The 19589-nt window shown below is 37.5% G+C and overlaps 2 protein-coding genes across 5 annotated transcripts in view; one reads left to right on the forward strand and one right to left on the reverse strand.

Annotated features, from left to right (window-relative positions):
* The window catches only part of LOC107750236 (FERM domain-containing protein 4B-like), a 43170-nt gene extending 31350 nt beyond the window's left edge, over window positions 1-11820 (forward strand). For 2 of the 3 annotated variants that reach the window (XM_016565536.1, XM_016565535.1), the window contains exons 8-20: window positions 2397-2473; window positions 3088-3226; window positions 3355-3496; window positions 3592-3725; window positions 3824-3940; window positions 4031-4259; window positions 4479-4526; window positions 4764-4896; window positions 5497-5661; window positions 5963-6672; window positions 7227-7347; window positions 9803-9997; window positions 11743-11820. In XM_016565536.1, the coding sequence (XP_016421022.1) occupies window positions 2397-2473; window positions 3088-3226; window positions 3355-3496; window positions 3592-3725; window positions 3824-3940; window positions 4031-4259; window positions 4479-4526; window positions 4764-4896; window positions 5497-5661; window positions 5963-6672; window positions 7227-7347; window positions 9803-9971 (2184 nt within the window). In that variant the 3' untranslated portion in view covers window positions 9972-9997; window positions 11743-11820. Of the gene's footprint in view, window positions 1-2396; window positions 2474-3087; window positions 3227-3354; window positions 3497-3591; window positions 3726-3823; window positions 3941-4030; window positions 4260-4478; window positions 4527-4763; window positions 4897-5496; window positions 5662-5962; window positions 6673-7226; window positions 7348-7951; window positions 8543-9802; window positions 9998-11742 lie in introns of those variants that run through there. The other variant, XM_016565537.1, reaches the window with a different exon arrangement.
* A 4594-nt stretch (window positions 11821-16414) lies between these two features.
* On the reverse strand, window positions 16415-19500 carry LOC107750278 (PRA1 family protein 3-like). 2 transcript variants are annotated; one of them, XM_016565592.1, is made up of 4 exons: window positions 19365-19500; window positions 19019-19281; window positions 17828-18045; window positions 16415-17601 (listed from the first exon to the last, which is right to left on the reverse strand). In XM_016565592.1, exons 2-4 carry the CDS (start codon window positions 19195-19197, stop codon window positions 17426-17428), a joined length of 573 nt encoding a protein of 190 aa, XP_016421078.1. In that variant the 5' UTR covers window positions 19198-19281; window positions 19365-19500; the 3' UTR covers window positions 16415-17425. The 2 variants fall into 2 exon arrangements, with proteins under 2 accessions (XP_016421078.1, XP_016421077.1); XM_016565591.1 differs by having other exon boundaries at window positions 19019-19500.
* Window positions 19501-19589: the final 89 nt, after the last annotated feature.

The following is a 19589-nucleotide window of genomic DNA, read 5'->3' on the forward strand; positions in this document are numbered from 1 at the left end:
GCACTGGATAGCTGGCAAATCAGAACACACCTCGCTTTTCAGAACGATGAGCTTTGTAAAAATTTACACGTTTCAGAAAGGCGGGGCATAGGGGAGAAACAATGTACAGTATGTGGAAAATAATAAACCTTAAACCACATCAACACATTGCATTACACCAAATACACAAAATAATGTTCTTTTTAGCAACGTCATATGACCCCTTTAAAAATACATCGTCTGCAGGGTTTGGGTCAGCATGTTAACATTTGCCACCCTAAAAAGTGTTTATTATTTTATTTTAATTGTCATTTTTATTAATTAGTATTTTAATTTATTTCCATTTTTTGTTTTGTATTTGTTTATTTTTATTTATTCAATCAAATTTAATTTTGTTTCAATTCTTAACATCTGCAGACATCCTAGATGTGCCTGCCTATCTTGCTTTATCAGTCACAGACAGTCTGAGGTGTTGAAGATTCTTCCCATTGTCTTCCCATTTGCATGCTTTCTTATTTGCCATCAGACTTATCTAGTTATCTGTCATTTAATTGGCTAAAAGAATTATGCTGAAATAGCTTGTCTCGCTCAGCTTTTTAAACGACTACTGTTAGTGGATTGTTGTTGACAATGCTTTTATCGCTTCCAGTCCTTTAAATTAGCTGATTTTGTACATTTCAGGGTCGTAAGAAATGCATTATAACGTGTTATCACATGTTCTTGTAATAAGATAATGGCATGACAAAAAAAAATAATGCTTTTGGATCAGTCGTGACTTTAAGGTAATCAGTACCGCATTTGGACTTCAACATATGAAGTACTATATATTTTTTGTCATTTTTGGTAATTGTCAAATAAAGGTCAGGGAACTTTCATGCTGTCAGATAGTGAGAGATTCCCTGTTGTCGTCGTATCAGCTATTTAGTCACTGAGAGAGAGGCATGCTGTTTTCACCAGGAGGTGAAGAGTTCCATGGCCAGCCATTAATGATTACAAGAAAGTAGTAGATTCCTGGCATATTTGCCTTGGGAAGCATAAGGGAGCGAGCATCCAAACCAACGGGTGAGGGATTACGATACAGACTGTAAAAATGAGACATGCCAGGAAAAGGAACACGGATTAATGAATAGCTATACAAGGGTGTTCATTATGATCAATGCTCCAAATCCCCTCCCAAAACGAAACAAGAGGACTACTATTCTATGTGTGTGTATTTCAGAGAGCGTAACCTGTTTGTCTGGTTTGACAAGGACAGGAATCGGTTATCAGAGTAAGAGGGAGGTGACCGTAGAGAAAGAATGAAGTTGTGAAGGTTTAATTATATGTGTGAGTTAGAGAGTTTCAGAGATGTGATTGCATAGTCGGTGGACGGAAACAAGAGAGAGACACAAGTACTTGAAGAGAAGTCTAGCCCAAGGTGGGTAAGGGCAAAGTTGAGGTGCTAGTGATGTCACAGAAAGGGGGAGAGAAGGGGCGGATCTCAATTGCCTGAAACTCTTGCAACACCTTTTGGTCTCTTCGAAAGCAGACAAGAGAGTATTGTTCAAGGAAGCCACAACCCTGTGGGAAACTTTAGATCAGGACTATACTGAACCTGTCCAACTATCCAGGGACTTTAAAGGCTTGCTAACTGAACTGGTAAGGTTAATTTTTTTAGATCTTTGAAATTAGGATAAGTTGTCATTGTTCATTTTGTTGTTATTAAATGACTGTCAGAAATATGTCAAATTTTAATATGCTTTCGGCAGTCAAATCTACTGTGTGAGCCATGCTTGGATCTAATTGTTCCTATGCGTATTACTCAGAGCTGCATTCGAGCTGTACCTGGTGGGGAGCGTTTATTAACATTTCTGGTAAATCCTCACCCCTGCACGCTGATAGTAGTTGGATATTGTACTTTCCCTGCCCTAAGCTGGGAAAAAAGATCTGAAAGGACAGTTCTCATGCATGGCAGATGTTTTGGCCATGCTTTTAAAACAAACCTGTTTTTCAGTGCTCTCCCTTTAGGGCGAATTTAATAAGTTGTGAGCACAGTGGACGCTTTGGTTCTGTAGTGCTTTGACTGTACTGGCTTCATACCCAAAGCAACTGTCTTGTGCTACCACTTAAATATATCAATATCAATATCAATATGGATGTAGTGAATGATGTTTTTGTGAGCAGTTTCAGAGTACAGTGTTTCTAGGAGGGCATTAAAATATATTTTTCTTGGTTTTATACAGAAAGAAAAAGTAAATGCTAAAATACAGGGATGTAAGTGTCAATGGGTGAATCTTACAAAGAAATGTCTAGATCATAGAAATTAATGCAAGTCCTATTTGTAGGTCTTTTTGTCATTGATATATTTTCATGATGTTTCACGTAACAATGTTCCTAATATAGTTCCTGTCTAACTCCCGTTTCCTTTTTCTTTGTAGCTCTTTCTGTGGAAACAGCTTGAAAACCTGTATTTCCGAGAGAAGAAGTTTGCTGTAGAGGTTAACGAGCCTCAGAGGTGAGAACAAGATAAATCTACATAGGTCATGTCTTGATATACATTTTCCATGTTATAAACATGAATGAGACCCACTAGCACTCAGTGAGTACAGTTTGTGATTTACTAAGCATTATTTCTGTACTTATAGACTATAAAAAGTGGCCTTTGAATAGACTAAGTAAATGTTGTTGATGCAAAGCCTTTTGACGTAGCTAATGTGTTTGCAACGCTGAACTGCAGCAGTGAAGCAATCGGTCACTTTACGCTGTAGTAGTAATACGGGCTGGGATTGCTCTGTAAACAAAGATGATATCATACAGGACATTGTAGCATGGTCACTGACCTCCTTTATAGTCAATGGGTATTATATATCAGGTAACCTAAAAACTGCTTCATATGGTAACATCTAATATAATTGGATTTATACACTTAAAAAAACTTTTGTTTTAATCAGCCTGACTACATTTTATTATCATTTTTAAATGTAGAATCACTGATTTATTTTTTACTATTCTTGAATATCTTGCTATTCAAATGATTACTGTTACAGAAACCAATATTTTAATTTCATTGACACAACATAGTATCAAATGTGTTATGTTTGACTTCAGTGTGCGCGTGTTAATCCACAGAAGAACAGCTTCTAGGCGCACATTTGGTCAGTCTGGTCAGGTCATCTACACGTGGTATGCCAGCCATTCTCTGATCAAAACCATCTGGGTGATGGCCATCAGTCAACACCAGTTCTACCTGGACCGCAAACAGAGCAAAGTAAGTATTTGTGCATCATTAATACTTATTACTTGTAAATTCAGAATTGCATAAATCATCGCTTAGTTTCTGCACTGATAGCATGCAAAAGTGATGATGTAATAACCTCTTTTTTTACATACCTAAAGGCTAAAATAACTGCTGCAAGAAGTTTGGGTGATATTGCCATGGATCTCACAGAGACTGGAGCTCCGAGGAACAGTAAGCTGGTCAGCATGGAGAGTAAAGACAAGCTCATCATGACCAGCAATGGAAGTTTGGTCTCTTCCAGTAAGACTGTCTGTTTCTTCCATTCCAAGAACAGCCTAATGAACTCTGTCATTCATACCGATGTCGAGATTGAGCTTGCTTTTGCTTTCATTTAGATTCTGCAGACAATGAAGTGAATGAGGAACAGAAGAAAGAGAAGATTGCAGAACTGAAGAACAAACAGAAGAGCATAAAAGAAATTCTGGCACTCAAGGAAGAAGAGCTGAAGAAAATTTGCCTCCGGGAAGCTGTTAGTGGCTTGTCATATTTTCATATGCTTTTTCAAGTATGTCAATTTAAATAGTCATATCTTAAGATTTTCTTTGCTTTCTCTTTTAATTTGATCAGGAGTTGACCGGTGTGTTACCTAAGGAGTTTCCTTTGGCACCAGGAGAGAAGCCCCCCACTGTTCGAAGGCGCGTGGGAACTGCTTTCAAATTAGATGACATTTTCCCTTATGATGCGGTAGGCTGTCTCAATTGCTTTTCTTAGAAATGCTGTAAGAGCTGCTTGCAATTTCTGTACTTCTTTGCTAATTAAATATTTTTCTTGCAGGACCCTCATTTAAGAAACCTGGAGAGCTGCTTTGCGCTCCAGAAAAAGATTGTGGAGGCAGCGAAAAAACTTGCCTATGAAAATGAGCTCTGTAAAACCGTGAAGAAGAAACGCAGGAGAAACCTTCTGGATGCTACCAAAAAACTCCAGGGGATCGAAAATCAGATTAATGATTACAGAGTGAAGATTGGCAAGGAACCCACACAAAGAGCTTCTGTCATCATTGCTGGTGCATATCTGGTTTAATTATTAGTCATGATTATATATTTATATATATATGTATTGGTCAAAATGTGTGTGAACCCTGAAAACGTGCATGCTTATACAGTGTATGCAAACTTGCACTGTGTTGACAGTCAGGGTTTGATGCTTCACTTATGTAGAGGTTATGAATCATGGCGGCAAGGAAATATTACATGCAGAACCATAATCTATATTGTTGTTGCAGATGATGTGAACCTTGACAGCCTTTCTGACTGCCTGAATTTGGAAGATGGTGAGTATTGCAACAATGTTATATATAATGGAATATTATAACAATGGTGTATTGTAACCATGTAGAATTTTATACCATCACTTTTGGTCATTGTAATATATGAATAAAAGCTTTCATTCTTAAAATCTTACTGACCGTAAACATTTAAACAGTAGTATATAAACGCCTTTGCCTCTTATCTCTGCAGGTTAGACTAGGTGGCTATCCTATTAATCTTGTTAACTTGTTTTGTCTTAGACGAGCCATCACAGAGACATCGTTCACGTTCAGTGCAGTATTCTCCACGTCCCAACTCGTCAAACTCCTTCGCTGCATCATACCATTCAGATCACATTGATCACGCCAATGCCAACTACCAGGACTGCGGCAGGTGAGAGTCCTGCCAACCACAGCTCTTCAGGATTAAGCTTGAGCACTTCTTACATTTCCCTGCCTATGGCTGCTGTTTGTTTTTGTGCTGTTGAGCTAGTAGAGACCTGTGAATAAGGAATCAGCCCTGCATTCCAGTCATCCCTTGCCTCGACTTCTTTCTTCTCAATCTCCTCTTATCAGCCCAAACACTCACAGTGTTAAAAATAGTGCCCCAGGAATAAGCATGTCGCTGCTTGACTGCAAAAACTCCAGCAATAATCACAAAGTGGGGGCGGAAAGGGGCATAAGCAGGAAAGCTGTTCTGGAAAATCTCACAGGAACAACAGGCATTAATAGGAATAAGCCAATGAGGTGGAAGTTCATTGAGGCCAGACGACTGAAATCTGTCCGTAAAATGATATGTAATTCAGTCATTTGTTCTTTAATCACTTGTTCCTCCTAAATCCAATGACCGTTTGTATTAGATTTAACTAGGTACAAGGGTGGCATGCCGTAAAAAAGTTTTTCTGTAATTCCTTGGAGGTTTTTGTGCACAGTAAGAACTCCACCCATGAAGGAAGTTCGGTTTGATAAAGCATTGTTCTTATCTGCATTCTAGATTAAATTATGGCGAAGTCCAAGATCCTGTAGCTTATATACACGGAGATGCCTTATCGACACCCAGCAGCCCTTACCGTCAACCCTCACGCCAACCTTCTGACTCGCGGAGCATGCCCCCTACCCCTCAACTTCCCCGCAACGCCTACAGCAGCATCCAGCTCAGGTACAGAACACAATTGACCCCTCTTCATCACCCGCTCACTAGTGTGACCCTTGAATGACATTTGGTAAGAAATAAAGAGTGTTCCCACGATCATGGCAAACCTGTAAATGTCAGGGTTTTCCAGGTTTGGAAAAGTCATAGAAATGTGTAGTTCCTCCATTATTGAATTTTTTTTTATATTAAAATTTTTAATTCATTTATTTTTTTAATGTTTTCTTATTTATTTTTGAATTCTTTAATTATTTAATTCATGGGTTTTGAAAATGTTTTCAATAATTATTTTGCTTCTTCCTGCATGCAGCACTCATTTTCGGCAGCGCAGCGGTAGTCTGGAATCTCAGTCACAGTTCCTTACTGAGAGTGAGCCACCCGAGCCCGTCTTCACAATCTCTCCTCCTCGCCATAGCAATAGCACTGAGATACTTGATGATGGCTCCTCCTACACCAGCCAATCCAGCGTGGAGTACTCTGTACCCGGCTGCCATTCACGTGCTAAAAACCGCCATCGGCGAAGGCAGGGCAACATATACGCCAACACAGGCAGCATGCCCAACCTTGCACAGAATGACACACGGGGTTATACACCCCAACCTCGGCAACAACCAACCACCACAGCCTATTACGTTACTGGATATCCACGGTACATCGAACCTGAGGTGTACCCAAATGGACCATACATGTATGAGACTGAAATGGAGGGACACTATAATGTTAACCCGTCCTACTACAGACACGCCCCTCATGGGAACTATGGCCAGGATGAGATAGATGGTTTGGCTCATAACATTTATGCCACATTAAGGCCATCAAGGAACCGTCCTCCATCCAGGAATGAGAATTCTGTCAAAAACATGCAAAGGGCTGAAGTGGTGGAACACTTGCATGGTTGGTACAACCGACAGCACAGACAGCAAGGGTATGATACCTATAGGCGGCCGCAGCAGAACCTGGGCTACAGGACCATGTCATCAAGTTATGTACGCAGTGACAGTACAACTTCCTACTCAACAGGTGAGAAGTGTTGCAAAAAAAATACTACCTTGCGTTTCCTCATGTTAGAAATTTTTCTGGGCTTCTGTCATCTTAAATGGGTGAAACTCAAAATCAAAAGAAAAAGTACAAGAATTATGAATAAGAAAAAAGAAGCCTGGTTTAGGACCATTTGCATTGTGACATTATTATCAGTACAATATATCAGTAATGTAATGCGTAAAAAACATATTCTCATCCTGTTTAGACAGTATTTTTTAAATTAAAAAAATAATAATATATATATATATATGTATATATAAATATAAATTCAGTTTTACATCAGAAATTTTCTTTACAATTTATACGTGCCATTTATATATTATTAAATTTGAAAATTACTTAATGGGCATCTAACACTTGTGTTAATCTGCCATAACAGTCAAATATCGGCCATTTAATTACCCTGGCCAGTCTAAAACCTTGAGTGTTTGTTGTTTTGAGTAATTTTTCTTCTCTCTTGAACACTAATGTTATCTGCATGAGGTTCTCCTTCATTCATTTCCTTTCATCTTAATTTCATTTTAAATTCGCAGTCGGTTCGGAAAACTGGCACGGTCGACCAGTCATGGCAATGTCAGAGTATGATATGCCTCCCACACACCATCAGTCCTACGGCTACAACACTGTCCATTACAGCCAGCCGTTACACAGCAGGTACGACTCTTCTGTGCTCCATCGTCCTTTACTGATTACCTCATTAGCCTTTATCTGAATCTGATAAAGAACCAGAGTTAAGCACCCACCATCACAATGGCATGCAAGAAACTCATTACTGCGCGCGCCTATAGCACCTCACAGTAAAAAGGTTGAAAAAATGTTATAGAGCCACTTTAAATGAGGGTCCCACGTCATATCATAGAAGCTTAGGTTGGGCTTTTTTGACCTGACAATAAACATCCACCATGAATACCCTATGAATCACTTTGAAATGCACTAGCAACCACCTAGCAAAAGCATAATAACACCCATTACTCATTAGGTACATTAGGTACTAATACATACCTTTAAGGTACTAATATGCATCCTTTAGGGGGAAATTAGGTCGAGAGGTGTACCTTTTGAAAGGGTACTGCCCCAGTGACGGCTTTTGTATTTTTTCTGAGTGTATCTAGCTATGCTACAGTTGTTTATGGGCATGTTCTAGCTAACAGCTTGCCTGACACCATGCATCTTGTTAATTCTGCAGGAGCGCTGGTGCAGTACCTGCTCTCATGCTTTGTTCTCCTTTTGACCATTCTTTTCCTCACAGTGGCTCCAGCTCGCACTCTAAACGTGCTTGGCACTACCCCACCAGCCCTCAGTACTATCCTCCACATTTCTCCCAAGCTTGCTCTTCCTCCCTCCCTCCTCCTCCTCTTCCTTCTTCCTACTCTTGCTATCAGATGAAGCAGATGAGTTTGTCCCCGCCTCAAACTGGTGGTGCAAGACATGCAAGGGTTAATAAAGCTTCATTTGCTAAGTGTAGCCCTTGATAGTAAGTAAAGCGCCAGCCGTGTGGTGTTGCTGTGTCTGTACTCAGCGTGATTTGTTGTTTAGTCAGCATCTCAGGATGTCTGGCTTGTTGTGTGTTGTAAAAGTACAACTGCATGGCTTCCTTTTAAATGTGCTTGTGTTTCTCCAAGCAACCATTAAAGGAGTAGTTCACACTTGTGTCCTCACCCTCATGTCGTTCCAAACCCGTATGAGTTTCTTTTTTCTGTAAAAGTGCAAATATATAGATTATGTCGAGTGTCCATATGTATCCATACAACTTTTGCATTTTTATTCCATGTCTTTTGAAGCCAATGTATTCCTCACAAGCTTCAACATTAAGTTTTTTTTCTGCTGGCCTATTCGGGTGACCAACACACACTACCATTCAAAGGTTTGGAGTCATTCATTCTTTTTTTTTGTTTTTTTTTTTGAAGAAAGTAATCGTTTTTTTCCAGCAAGGATGCTCTAAATTGATCAAAAGTGACAGTAAATACATTTGTAATGTTAAGAGAGATTTCTAATGTGCTTTTGAACTTTCCATTCATTAAATCACACATTCATCACAATTTCCACAAAAATATTAAGCAATACAGCTGGTTTCAACATGATAATAAGAAATATTTCTTGAGCACCAAATCAACATATTAGAATGATTCGTGTGACACTGTGTGACATTGAAGATGGCCGCTAAAATAAAAATTCAGATTTTCATCACAGAATTAAAATACCTTTTAAAATATGTTCAAATTAAAAAATATATTTTAAATAATAACATTCCACAATATTATAGTTTTTACTGTATCTTTGATCAAATAAATGCAGCTTTGGTGAACATATAGACAGAATTTAATATGGATCATTTTACAATTTATTATTTAATGTTTTAATACATAGTAAATAATAAATTAATATATTAAATGTTACATTTTCTTTATAAAGAAACCAAAAATAGCTGGTATAATAATTACACAGGAAACTATAGACACTTTTGATGAAAAATGAACCAAAAATCCTATCTAGTTTCCATACATTTTACATAAAAACTAATGTTTGTAAGGCAAATAAATACACATGCAATAATTCAATTCAATTCAAGTTTATTTGTACAGCGCTTTTTACGATACAAATCGTTGCAAAGCAACTTTACAGAAAATGAAGTTTCTACAATATTTAGTGGTAGCTTATCAGTGGTGACTGTCAGTTAATGTACATATGGCAGAAATGTACGGAAAAATAAATTCAAGACGTAATCAAACAGACGATGAACACTATTAACAGCTATTATTATATGATGCAATCAAACTTGTTGCAAAATTTGGTAGTTCTGTATGTTGTTTCAGTAATAAGTAATAAGCAATAAGTGTAACATACAGTGACAACGTAGCACTGGCTCTGCCTCAGTCCTCATTATGACTAAAAACACTTTGCAAAATATAATTTGTAAAATGCCAGAAATAACGATATATGTATTTGCAACAACATAAAAGTTGAGTAAATGGCCAGATTTTTATTTTTGGGTGAACTATCCCTTTAAGCATCAACATACATCCAGTGGTCTCTCTGGCTGTGTGTAGTGAGCACACATGAACACTTATCAATTTGATCTGACTGCTGCTTACCCTTCCTCCCAAACCAGCCCTGACCCCCATCTGCTGGCTCCGCCTCCTGACCCTCTTATGGACAGATACCCACCCGAGTACGGGTGGATGACTCCAGGCAGGAGAATCCCATTGCCAGCGCCTTTAGAGGTGCCTGGTGCTGTTGCCAGCGGTTATGACCCGGAATACTTTTACACTCATTGCTAGTGACACAGACAACATGTAAAACATTGGTGAGATATCGCATTTGGCTCTCTAACTATAATGGCGAATCACTCAGGGGTTAACAAAACTGCAGTCTTTTGCACAGCACTTTCTTCTGCTTACTCGCTGGTGGTGGGGTGGTTGTGTGTTTTCTTCCAAAAAAGGGTGAGGTCTTGTTTTGAGGGGAAGCATGTGGCCCTGCACTTTTTTTGATTGCTGTGTGCAAGTTATGACTGGCATACGTGTGTGTTATTGTATGGTCTGCTTCAGGTGTGTGAATGTTTAACACTGTTCAGTGATGTTGTGTCTCACTCAACCTACTTGAAATCTGTGATGAGCACGTTTACATGTATGAATCAAAAAACAATCATCAATATGGAAACAAGGCTTGTTTCTTGACCAGATAAACTGAATTCCTTAGTACACAATGCTGCAAAACCAGCTGCACAAGGAGTTATTTTTGCAACATTGTGTTTCTTGCAAAACTATTGACCGTGACTCTGTGGTAGCTTATCAGTGGTGACTGTCAGTTAATGTACATATGGCAGAAATGTACGGAAAAATCAATTAAAGACGTAATCAAACAGATGATGAACGCTATTAACAGCTATTATTATATGATGCAATCAAACTTGTTGCAAAATTTGGTAGTTCTGTAAGTTGTTTCAGTAATAAGTAATAAGCAATAAGTGTAACATACAGTGACAACGTAGCACTGGCTCTGCCTCAGTCCTCATTATGACTAAAAACACTTTGCAAAATATAATTTGTAAAATGCCAGAAATAACGATATATGTATTTGCAACAACATAAAAGTTGAGTAAATGGCCAGATTTTTATTTTTGGGTGAACTATCCCTTTAAGCATCAACATACATCCAGTGGTCTCTCTGGCTGTGTGTAGTGAGCACACATGAACACTTATCAATTTGATCTGACTGCTGCTTACCCTTCCTCCCAAACCAGCCCTGACCCCCATCTGCTGGCTCCGCCTCCTGACCCTCTTATGGACAGATACCCACCCGAGTACGGGTGGATGACTCCAGGCAGGAGAATCCCATTGCCAGCGCCTTTAGAGGTGCCTGGTGCTGTTGCCAGCGGTTATGACCCGGAATACTTTTACACTCATTGCTAGTGACACAGACAACATGTAAAACATTGGTGAGATATCGCATTTGGCTCTCTAACTATAATGGCGAATCACTCAGGGGTTAACAAAACTGCAGTCTTTTGCACAGCACTTTCTTCTGCTTACTCGCTGGTGGTGGGGTGGTTGTGTGTTTTCTTCCAAAAAAGGGTGAGGTCTTGTTTTGAGGGGAAGCATGTGGCCCTGCACTTTTTTTGATTGCTGTGTGCAAGTTATGACTGGCATACGTGTGTGTTATTGTATGGTCTGCTTCAGGTGTGTGAATGTTTAACACTGTTCAGTGATGTTGTGTCTCACTCAACCTACTTGAAATCTGTGATGAGCACGTTTACATGTATGAATCAAAAAACAATCATCAATATGGAAACAAGGCTTGTTTCTTGACCAGATAAACTGAATTCCTTAGTACACAATGCTGCAAAACCAGCTGCACAAGGAGTTATTTTTGCAACATTGTGTTTCTTGCAAAACTATTGACCGTGACTCTGTTTTTTGGTATATCTGGTATTGTATTCATATATATTATGTGCTACTGGGGTTGAAAATGTCCAATAAATCAGTGTATTTGTCCATATTTCCTGTAGATCTTTTCATTATTAAAACATTTTACTCTCTTTTCTATTTGCAGATCCTATATAGATGTCAGCCAACACGATTCACACACGAGCAGCCCAATGGACAGCAGTTTTGACTCTGAAGAGCAGCAGACGCTCTGCTGGCATGAGAACTCTAAACCTGGAACAATAGTGTAGAGAGTGAGAGAAACTGCTTCCTGTTCACTCTTATGTGCCTTTCTTCACATCCCGTTTGCTTATTAATGCCAACGAGTTCCAAAGGTAGGAATGTCGCCGGACGAGAGCCTTTAAAACATGCGTGTGAAGGACGCTGCATTCTCTTCGTGAACAAACCTATGGGATAGCACATCGTCTTCAAGACATAGCTGCTGTGGAAACTTTGGGTGAAACTTTTGACGCTGAGGGCAGAATGAACTGGGTACATCGCCCCAATACACACTGTGAGATTGAAGGATATTGCAACATTAATGTTTCATCGGGCACAAGCAAAAAATTATATGAAGGATTGAAACCAGATTTTTCTCGTGTGCAAAACCAAAATATTCTGCAGTGCTTTTTCACACTTGGATTGTTAGTTGTTCGTGCTGATCTCGACTAACTTTTAACAGTGTTTTGTGTGTGTGTGTGTGTGTGTGTTCGTAAACTCAGTACTTGGAATGTGATGGTGCAACAGCCTTTATTCAGTATTTTCTTTATACAGTCACCTGTGTATCATTTTAATTTGGTTTACAACCAGCAGTGCTGTTTTTAATTAGTGCACAACTAACATTTGCACTAGCAAATACTAGTAAATCATGTCTGTCAACATGTTACTTTACATCAGCCAGTGCCAAGTATTCAGTTTCTTTTCTAATCCTGTTAAAATGGACTGCAACAACTCTATAATTATTGAAACATGACTGTATGGGAGTATAATTGTTTTTATACTGTCACTAACAAATTACCCTGGTACAATAATTGTGGCCATTTACTGCACTTTTATACCCTAATGGACTTTGCTCACTCTGAAAGATTGGAAACCGTGAATGAGAGCACAGCATCTCTCTTTCTCTTCTGAAGGGAACTGTATATGTGTTTGTAAATACTGTAAAAACATTTGATACGTTTTTCACCTTTTAGAGAGATTTCTTTTTATCATTTTGAAAGATTTGTTTTTAAAGCATATAATATATAGGTTGGATTTCTCAAGCTGGTTCTTAGTAAAAAATCATTGGAATTAAAAGAGAAAACCAACATGTATTGCCCTTGTCTTTTGTCAGTATTGAGCATGAATGGTTTTATAATCGGAAATAAAACTTTCTTGTGGCTTCATGAGGAAATACCACCTGCTGGGATGCAATAAGGAAGTTGACAGCTTGACTTAGTGTGACAGTAAGCCACCATTGGGACTGTAAAATTATTTAACATCAATAAGTCAATTCTATGCAATATTGGTTACATTTATTATTTAACACATGCTTATCCAAAAAAAACACACACACACACACACACACACACACAAGCTGGCAATACAACAAGTGATTAATTATAAATTTGTCTTTTTATAGCTGAAATATTGAATTAAAGTTCTCACATAAAAAAACAACCACTTGTGTTAAAGCTACACACACTTATAATTCTTTCATCACTTTAGACTCTGAATTCTCATGAGTACAAGCATCTCGTCATCATTCGTGGAGTACAGTATAAAACCAGAAAAACGAGTTTTGAGACTCCAGCTAAGAGCACATGAGCCACTCCCCTAAAGATAAGCAATCAGTCATCTGTGTACAGAATGAGCTCATAACACATCATGTGGCTGGCTGGCTGGCTTCTTATGCTACACCTTTGATAAATATCCATAATTCATGTATTTGTGTTTGCACTTGGACTGATTAATAGAAAGTAAGTAACATTTAAAATACATTGAAAGAGATCAAAGATATTTTGATTTGGTCCATTTAAAAAAAAAAAGTATTGTGACCTCTGACCTATAAATTCTAAGCCAGTGTCATTTTTATAATAAATATATTTTCAAAAATATATAAAACAAAATAAATATATTGTAAGACTATATTTCAATCCAAAATATACTGGGAAAAAAATCATAGAGGAAAATAAGTTTTTTTGCACTAATTTCTTGACAGTATTTTTCATTACATTAATAAAACAATCATTAATCAATCATACATACTGTATATATTAAGTATATTCAATTGGATATAATAAAATATTAAACATTTAATAATACATTTTAGCACAATGATTTTCCTCATTGTATTGCAGTAATATGAAAAATTTTTATTTTTCCAAATTGAAATAGGGAGTATGTTTTAATCACGAGAATGATTTCATAATGCAAAACATTTGAATGGGTAATGTTTTTTTCCCTGCAAAATATTACTTGTTTTGTTTTCTTTTGATTTTAGTGTGGTATTTCTTTATGACATTCACCCTACAGCTCTTGAAGTGATTGCTCTCCCCTCACATTGCCCTCTGCTCTTGGCTTTGAGAGAGATATAGAGGCTTTGTTCTGATGAACCGTGGCCTGGGGCCGTCCACCCTGCACTGCTTCTGAAGTATCTGCAAAATATTACTTGTTTTGTTTTCTTTTGATTTTAGTGTGGTAATTCTTTATGACATTCACCCTACAGCTCTTGAAGTGATTGCTCTCTCCTCACATTGCCCTCTGCTCTTGGCTTTGAGACAGATATAGAGGCTTTGTTCTGATGAACCGTGGCCTGGGGCCGTCCACCCTGCACTGCTTCTGAAGTATGCTGGGATGTTTGTGCTGCAGCTGTGCCCTTCTGTCTAACCTCCTCTTGCTCTTGTAGCCACCAGCTGCACAATGATATCAGCCAGGTCATCCGCAGCTGACTCCAAACCTATGCAAACAATGGCCATCTATTAGTTCTTCATGAATACACACACACACCATCCTTCCAGTTGTCAAGTGGGCTTGTGGTTATGCACCCTATTAAACTTCACAGTACATAGACATAATATTATTGTAATATAATCATCTGTAACTGAGGAACTGGTGTTTTATTTGCCTAATTTTTCCAAACAATGTGTCAGTTCATTAATGGGCCCGTTGCTCATCTGAAATCACATTCAATGGCAGTGTAAAAGTATGCAACAATGGTCACCTTATACACCAGAAGGTCATTAGACATGAGGTCATGTTTAACCTTTAGAGATGGGGAGGGTAGTTTCAGAGTATAATTACATGTCTTAAGAGGTTTGTTTTAATCGCCTGTTAACCCTATCCTGGTGAAGGAAAAAAAAACCTCACATTATCTCCACCTAACAAAAAATTACATAAATAAATAATTATTATAATATTATATTATATTATAATATTTCATATTATATTATACAAAACAAATGTGCTTTTTTGTGTGCTCAACAGTTTATAATTATTCACTACCTTTCTGGTCAATGTTGGGGAAAGTTACATTTAAAAGTAATGCATTACAATTTGTCTTACTCCCTAAAAAAGTAATTGCATTACTTTTTATGGAAGGTAATGCATTACATTACTTTTGCGTGTTTGTTTTTAATATAAAAAAGTTATATTTAGGATGCAGGAGAAGAAAGTTAGACACTCTTCAGCAATAAAAAAAGAAAGAAAGAAATGGCACCGTTTTTTTTTTTTAATATTGAAAAAAGAAACATGAGAAAACAGCTCCCTTTTTCGGTTTTCGTTTTTAAAAAAAAAAAAAAAAAAAAGAATTCGCCTTTTTTTTCGTTTTTACGTTCAGGGGTAGAAAATGGATAAACCGCGTGAATATTCGATTTCCACGTGTGGGCGGTAATGAAACGCCACTTTCCGCTGATTGGTCAAACAAAGATCAAATGATGCCGTCGTCACGTCTTCTTCAGTTCCGTGCAAAGAAAAAAAAAAAGTAATCGGATTACGTAACTTTCGTTACTTGAAATGAGTTACCCCCAAGTTCCAACATTGTTTCTGATATTATTAGCTAATATTATTCTTATTAGCTATGTGCTCAGCATTTTAGAATTCAAAGAGCTCAGCTTTGGGTCTGTTTTTAAACGTTAACACATGAAAGTGAAGTTGCCGATTCAGCCGGTTCAGATCTAGGAGCTAAGCATGATTTACTGTAGGTACATTTGCACAGATGAGCTGCTCTGAAACACCCTGTAATCTACTGCACATAGGATAAGAGTGAGGGACAGAATGTGGATCAGGTGTGGGAATAAACTACCTTTAAATTCATATTTCCTCATACATTTCAAAGACTCCTCATTTTTTATGTAAGTCCACAAGTTCAGTCATTCTGTGAGCTTGTAACGAGACAGCTGTTAGAAACTGTTCTAGAGCATTGTACTCAGGCATATGCACTGCTTGGTCCATTCAGTTTATTTGTTCCTCTTTAAAAATGTTTTACTTTTGGAAAACATGTTTTAAGTCCTGTACACTCACAGTAGATGAAGACTCCAGTCATATCAGTAGCCTAAGAAAAGCTGATTGATTTATTTGACATAGATCAGGTTGCATGGGGCCAACATGCTGAGATCACATGACCGACTATTACTTAGTTTTATCTTTGTAAACCAATGTTTTCAAACACTTTGATTGTGGAATCAGTTAATCATGTCTGATTATGAATATGGCATTTTTAAAATAACACTGGTAATTAGAAACCGCATTCACGCTGCAAGACGGCATATTTAATCACAACAATTCATTTGATTTCAAAGTAAATCTATATTAGATTCAAATAAAACACAAAAATGTGACTTTATTAACACATTTTGCATAGATTGAAGAATATCCACCTTATTTATTTTTTTTACATAAATGCATTTGTAACTTGAATGTGTGAGGCTTCCGGTGCCATTCACCTCCAGTTATTTTACCCATCAGTCTGTTATTTTACTTGATACTGAAAACTGGTATTTGTTATATTATTTTACTTTATCATAATCATAAACATACTGGTTTGTAACGAAAATAGCACATTAATAGAATAAAGCTTATTTCCACATTGCAAAATAAGGTTGATAGCGCCACAGGAAATTCAACTTTCGAGTTATTTAACCTAATAGGTGACAAAAAAAGCAATAAGACATGAAAGTCTGTGCATTAATCAAAGGGATGATCTTAGGCATGATGCAAAGAATTGAGTATCTAAAACCTTCATATTGCTTTTACAACACAGCTACACCAGCAATGTGATAAAAGACATCAATGTTCAATGAACAGTTCACATCAACAACAACAAACAGAAGTAAACAATTCTACAAAGTAATACAGTTCATTATCAGTACCGCAGGAGTTTCCAGTTGCCGTTAAACAAAGTGACTTTTGTAGAATTACAGTTATCGCACTGCAGAATATTTGAAGATCGTAAACCCGATGACATCTTGTCATATTATAATTTGAATTGTCTTAATATATGAATGAATGCATTCTGGGAGAGAAGAATACTAACACTTGAAATATACACATACGACACGTTTCCCTATAGGTTATAGAAAAAAATCTTTGGAAGATGTTTTGAATGGCATCCTCTTACATTTGACCTGAGATGTAAACAAACATAATAAAACACTCTTATTTTCAATACAATTTTTTCATTCCATTATAGAAAAAACACACTGAGAAAAATACTTTTTGTTTTGCCAATGAAAGATGTTGGAAGAAACGGAGTGAATTTCACAAATTGTGCCAGCGGAAAGCGGTTCCTTTATATATTGGTGAGAAGCTCAGTAAGGCACAGTCGAAAGAGTTCACTCCTTGAGTTTACTCTCCAGAAAGTCTTGAATTTGATTAAGGTTCTCTTCTTGTTGACCCAGTGCTTCAAGTATGATTCCCATGGGTGATTTCTTGAGTCCAGCACTCTCCATCTTATTCTCCAGTTTGTTTTTCATGTTCCGTAGGCGAAGCGATGCATGTACAAAGATCACTGAAATGCAAAATGACAAATGACTTTAAGCTTCCAGATGCTTCATGTTGCGTGCTAAATGACATAATATCTGGATTTAATAAACTGCTGTTTTGCATTTGTTTTCCTGCAAGCCACAATGAGTCTTATTGTTTTCCATCGAATAGGTTTCCATCTTACGAAAACATTTTTTTTCCTCCTTTCATTTTTAGATTTATGAAAATTATGATTTTCTTAAGAAACTTACAGATAAGAGGCAGCTTGATTCCAAGCAGGAGCACCATAACTCCACCAAAAAGCGACATGAGGAAATAGCTCACGACCATCACCAGGAATACAAACAAAGCAGGGTTCTCCTTCTTGAATTTTTTGATGACCGCCTTGTTCTCCCCTGCCCATACAGAGCCAATGAAGACAGAAGCGACCACTGCTGCACCGGTGAACATGCTCACAGGGTTCAAGAACCTGTGGACAGAGAATTTGGCAGTGACAGGATCTTATTGAGGCAAAAATTATAGTGATTATACTACAGTTGTGTCCGACACTTCTTTCCCCCAACTTCGATGTCTACTTAGAAATAAGCAGTGTACTCATTAAAGTTGTACTCGCTGTGTTTTTGATCACAGCCTTTTATGTTTTATGAGAAAACAAGCATATGTCAATGGTGACACCTAACGGTTATAAAGTGTAAACACAATAAAATATTGTTGACAAAAAGCAGGCATCTTCCATGTTGGGCTTAAAATATTTAAATAATTAATAACTTGACAGTTTAATAATTTTGACTCTGAAACGTTAAAATAGGCATGCAGTCTATGATTGTGAAATGATTACACGACTAAATACTGCTTTCGTGCCCTTCGCTCATGGACAGTGTCATGTGATTCCACCCTTAAATATTGTTCAGTCTTAGCAACTAGCTATAATATTAGAGCCAAACCATAATCTCCCAGACATTAGATTGGCCTTCATCTTACAAGCACAGCTGCCCACATATCAACACAACTATGTGTGCCCAGCCCCAGTTCAACTAACTGTCCACTAACTATATTTAACTAAGAATTACCTCATGTTCTAAATTGTACAGGACAAAAACTTCGCATGGGAACAGCTTATTTTCTTCAGTGCAACATAAAATTCTCTCTAAAAAAAAATAGATAAAAAAATACAGTATCAAAGTACCATTAAAAAAACATTTAGGTGAATTTTATTAGAACTTTATTTATAGTGCATTTAAAGCTATGTTCATTTAAAGCTGACTTAGAGTATTTTGTTTTAACAGTCACTTCTCGCGATACTTTGTGTAATGCGATGTTTGTATTGACGTGCCGACGACAAATTAGAAATACTATTTGAATATTCATTTAACAGTTAAATCCCATATTGTGCATGCATGATCACATTTACCAAGAAGACAGGCTAAGCTTGCTGGACTTACCCTACAACCAGGAATACAATGATTGCCAGTACCAGATAGTTTGTTTGATAGTACAGGAGGTTGCTGACCACTCTGTTGTTCCATTTCGCCAGATCTCGCGTGTCTGGTCTGGCGAAGCGTTCTGAGCCTGGGTAGAAATCAGCCCAGCTTCTCAAAGGGGTGATCTCCACTTTAGCCATTAAATCAGACTAACCGGATCCCAGCAGCTGCTCACCTCATATGCAAACAGCCTGTCACTTCCTCACTCTCGCGATGCACTTTGGCTTTAAATGGGCGGCAACTTAGACAAACTATCGAGATTGAAGCAATCTCAAGAGATAATGCTTTTTATTATCATGCTACTCACATGTTTCTTTACGGTTGTTTTACTGCTGATTGAATTAGCCAGGAACTCGATGGGATGAATCATTTTTTTGAGTCGGGTCTTTTAATAAATGAAACATTGGAACTGTTTCACAAAACCGAATCGGACTGAATAATACTCAAGTGATTCTGGAGTCAATTGAACCAATAACCTATAGTGACCCTAGGATTTGATTGATGTGGAGAAAAGCGAATTACTTTAATAGCT

Source organism: Sinocyclocheilus rhinocerous, unplaced genomic scaffold, assembly GCF_001515625.1.
Source record: "Sinocyclocheilus rhinocerous isolate Xijiao unplaced genomic scaffold, SAMN03320098_v1.1 scaffold963, whole genome shotgun sequence".
Lineage (NCBI taxonomy): Eukaryota > Metazoa > Chordata > Actinopteri > Cypriniformes > Cyprinidae > Sinocyclocheilus > Sinocyclocheilus rhinocerous.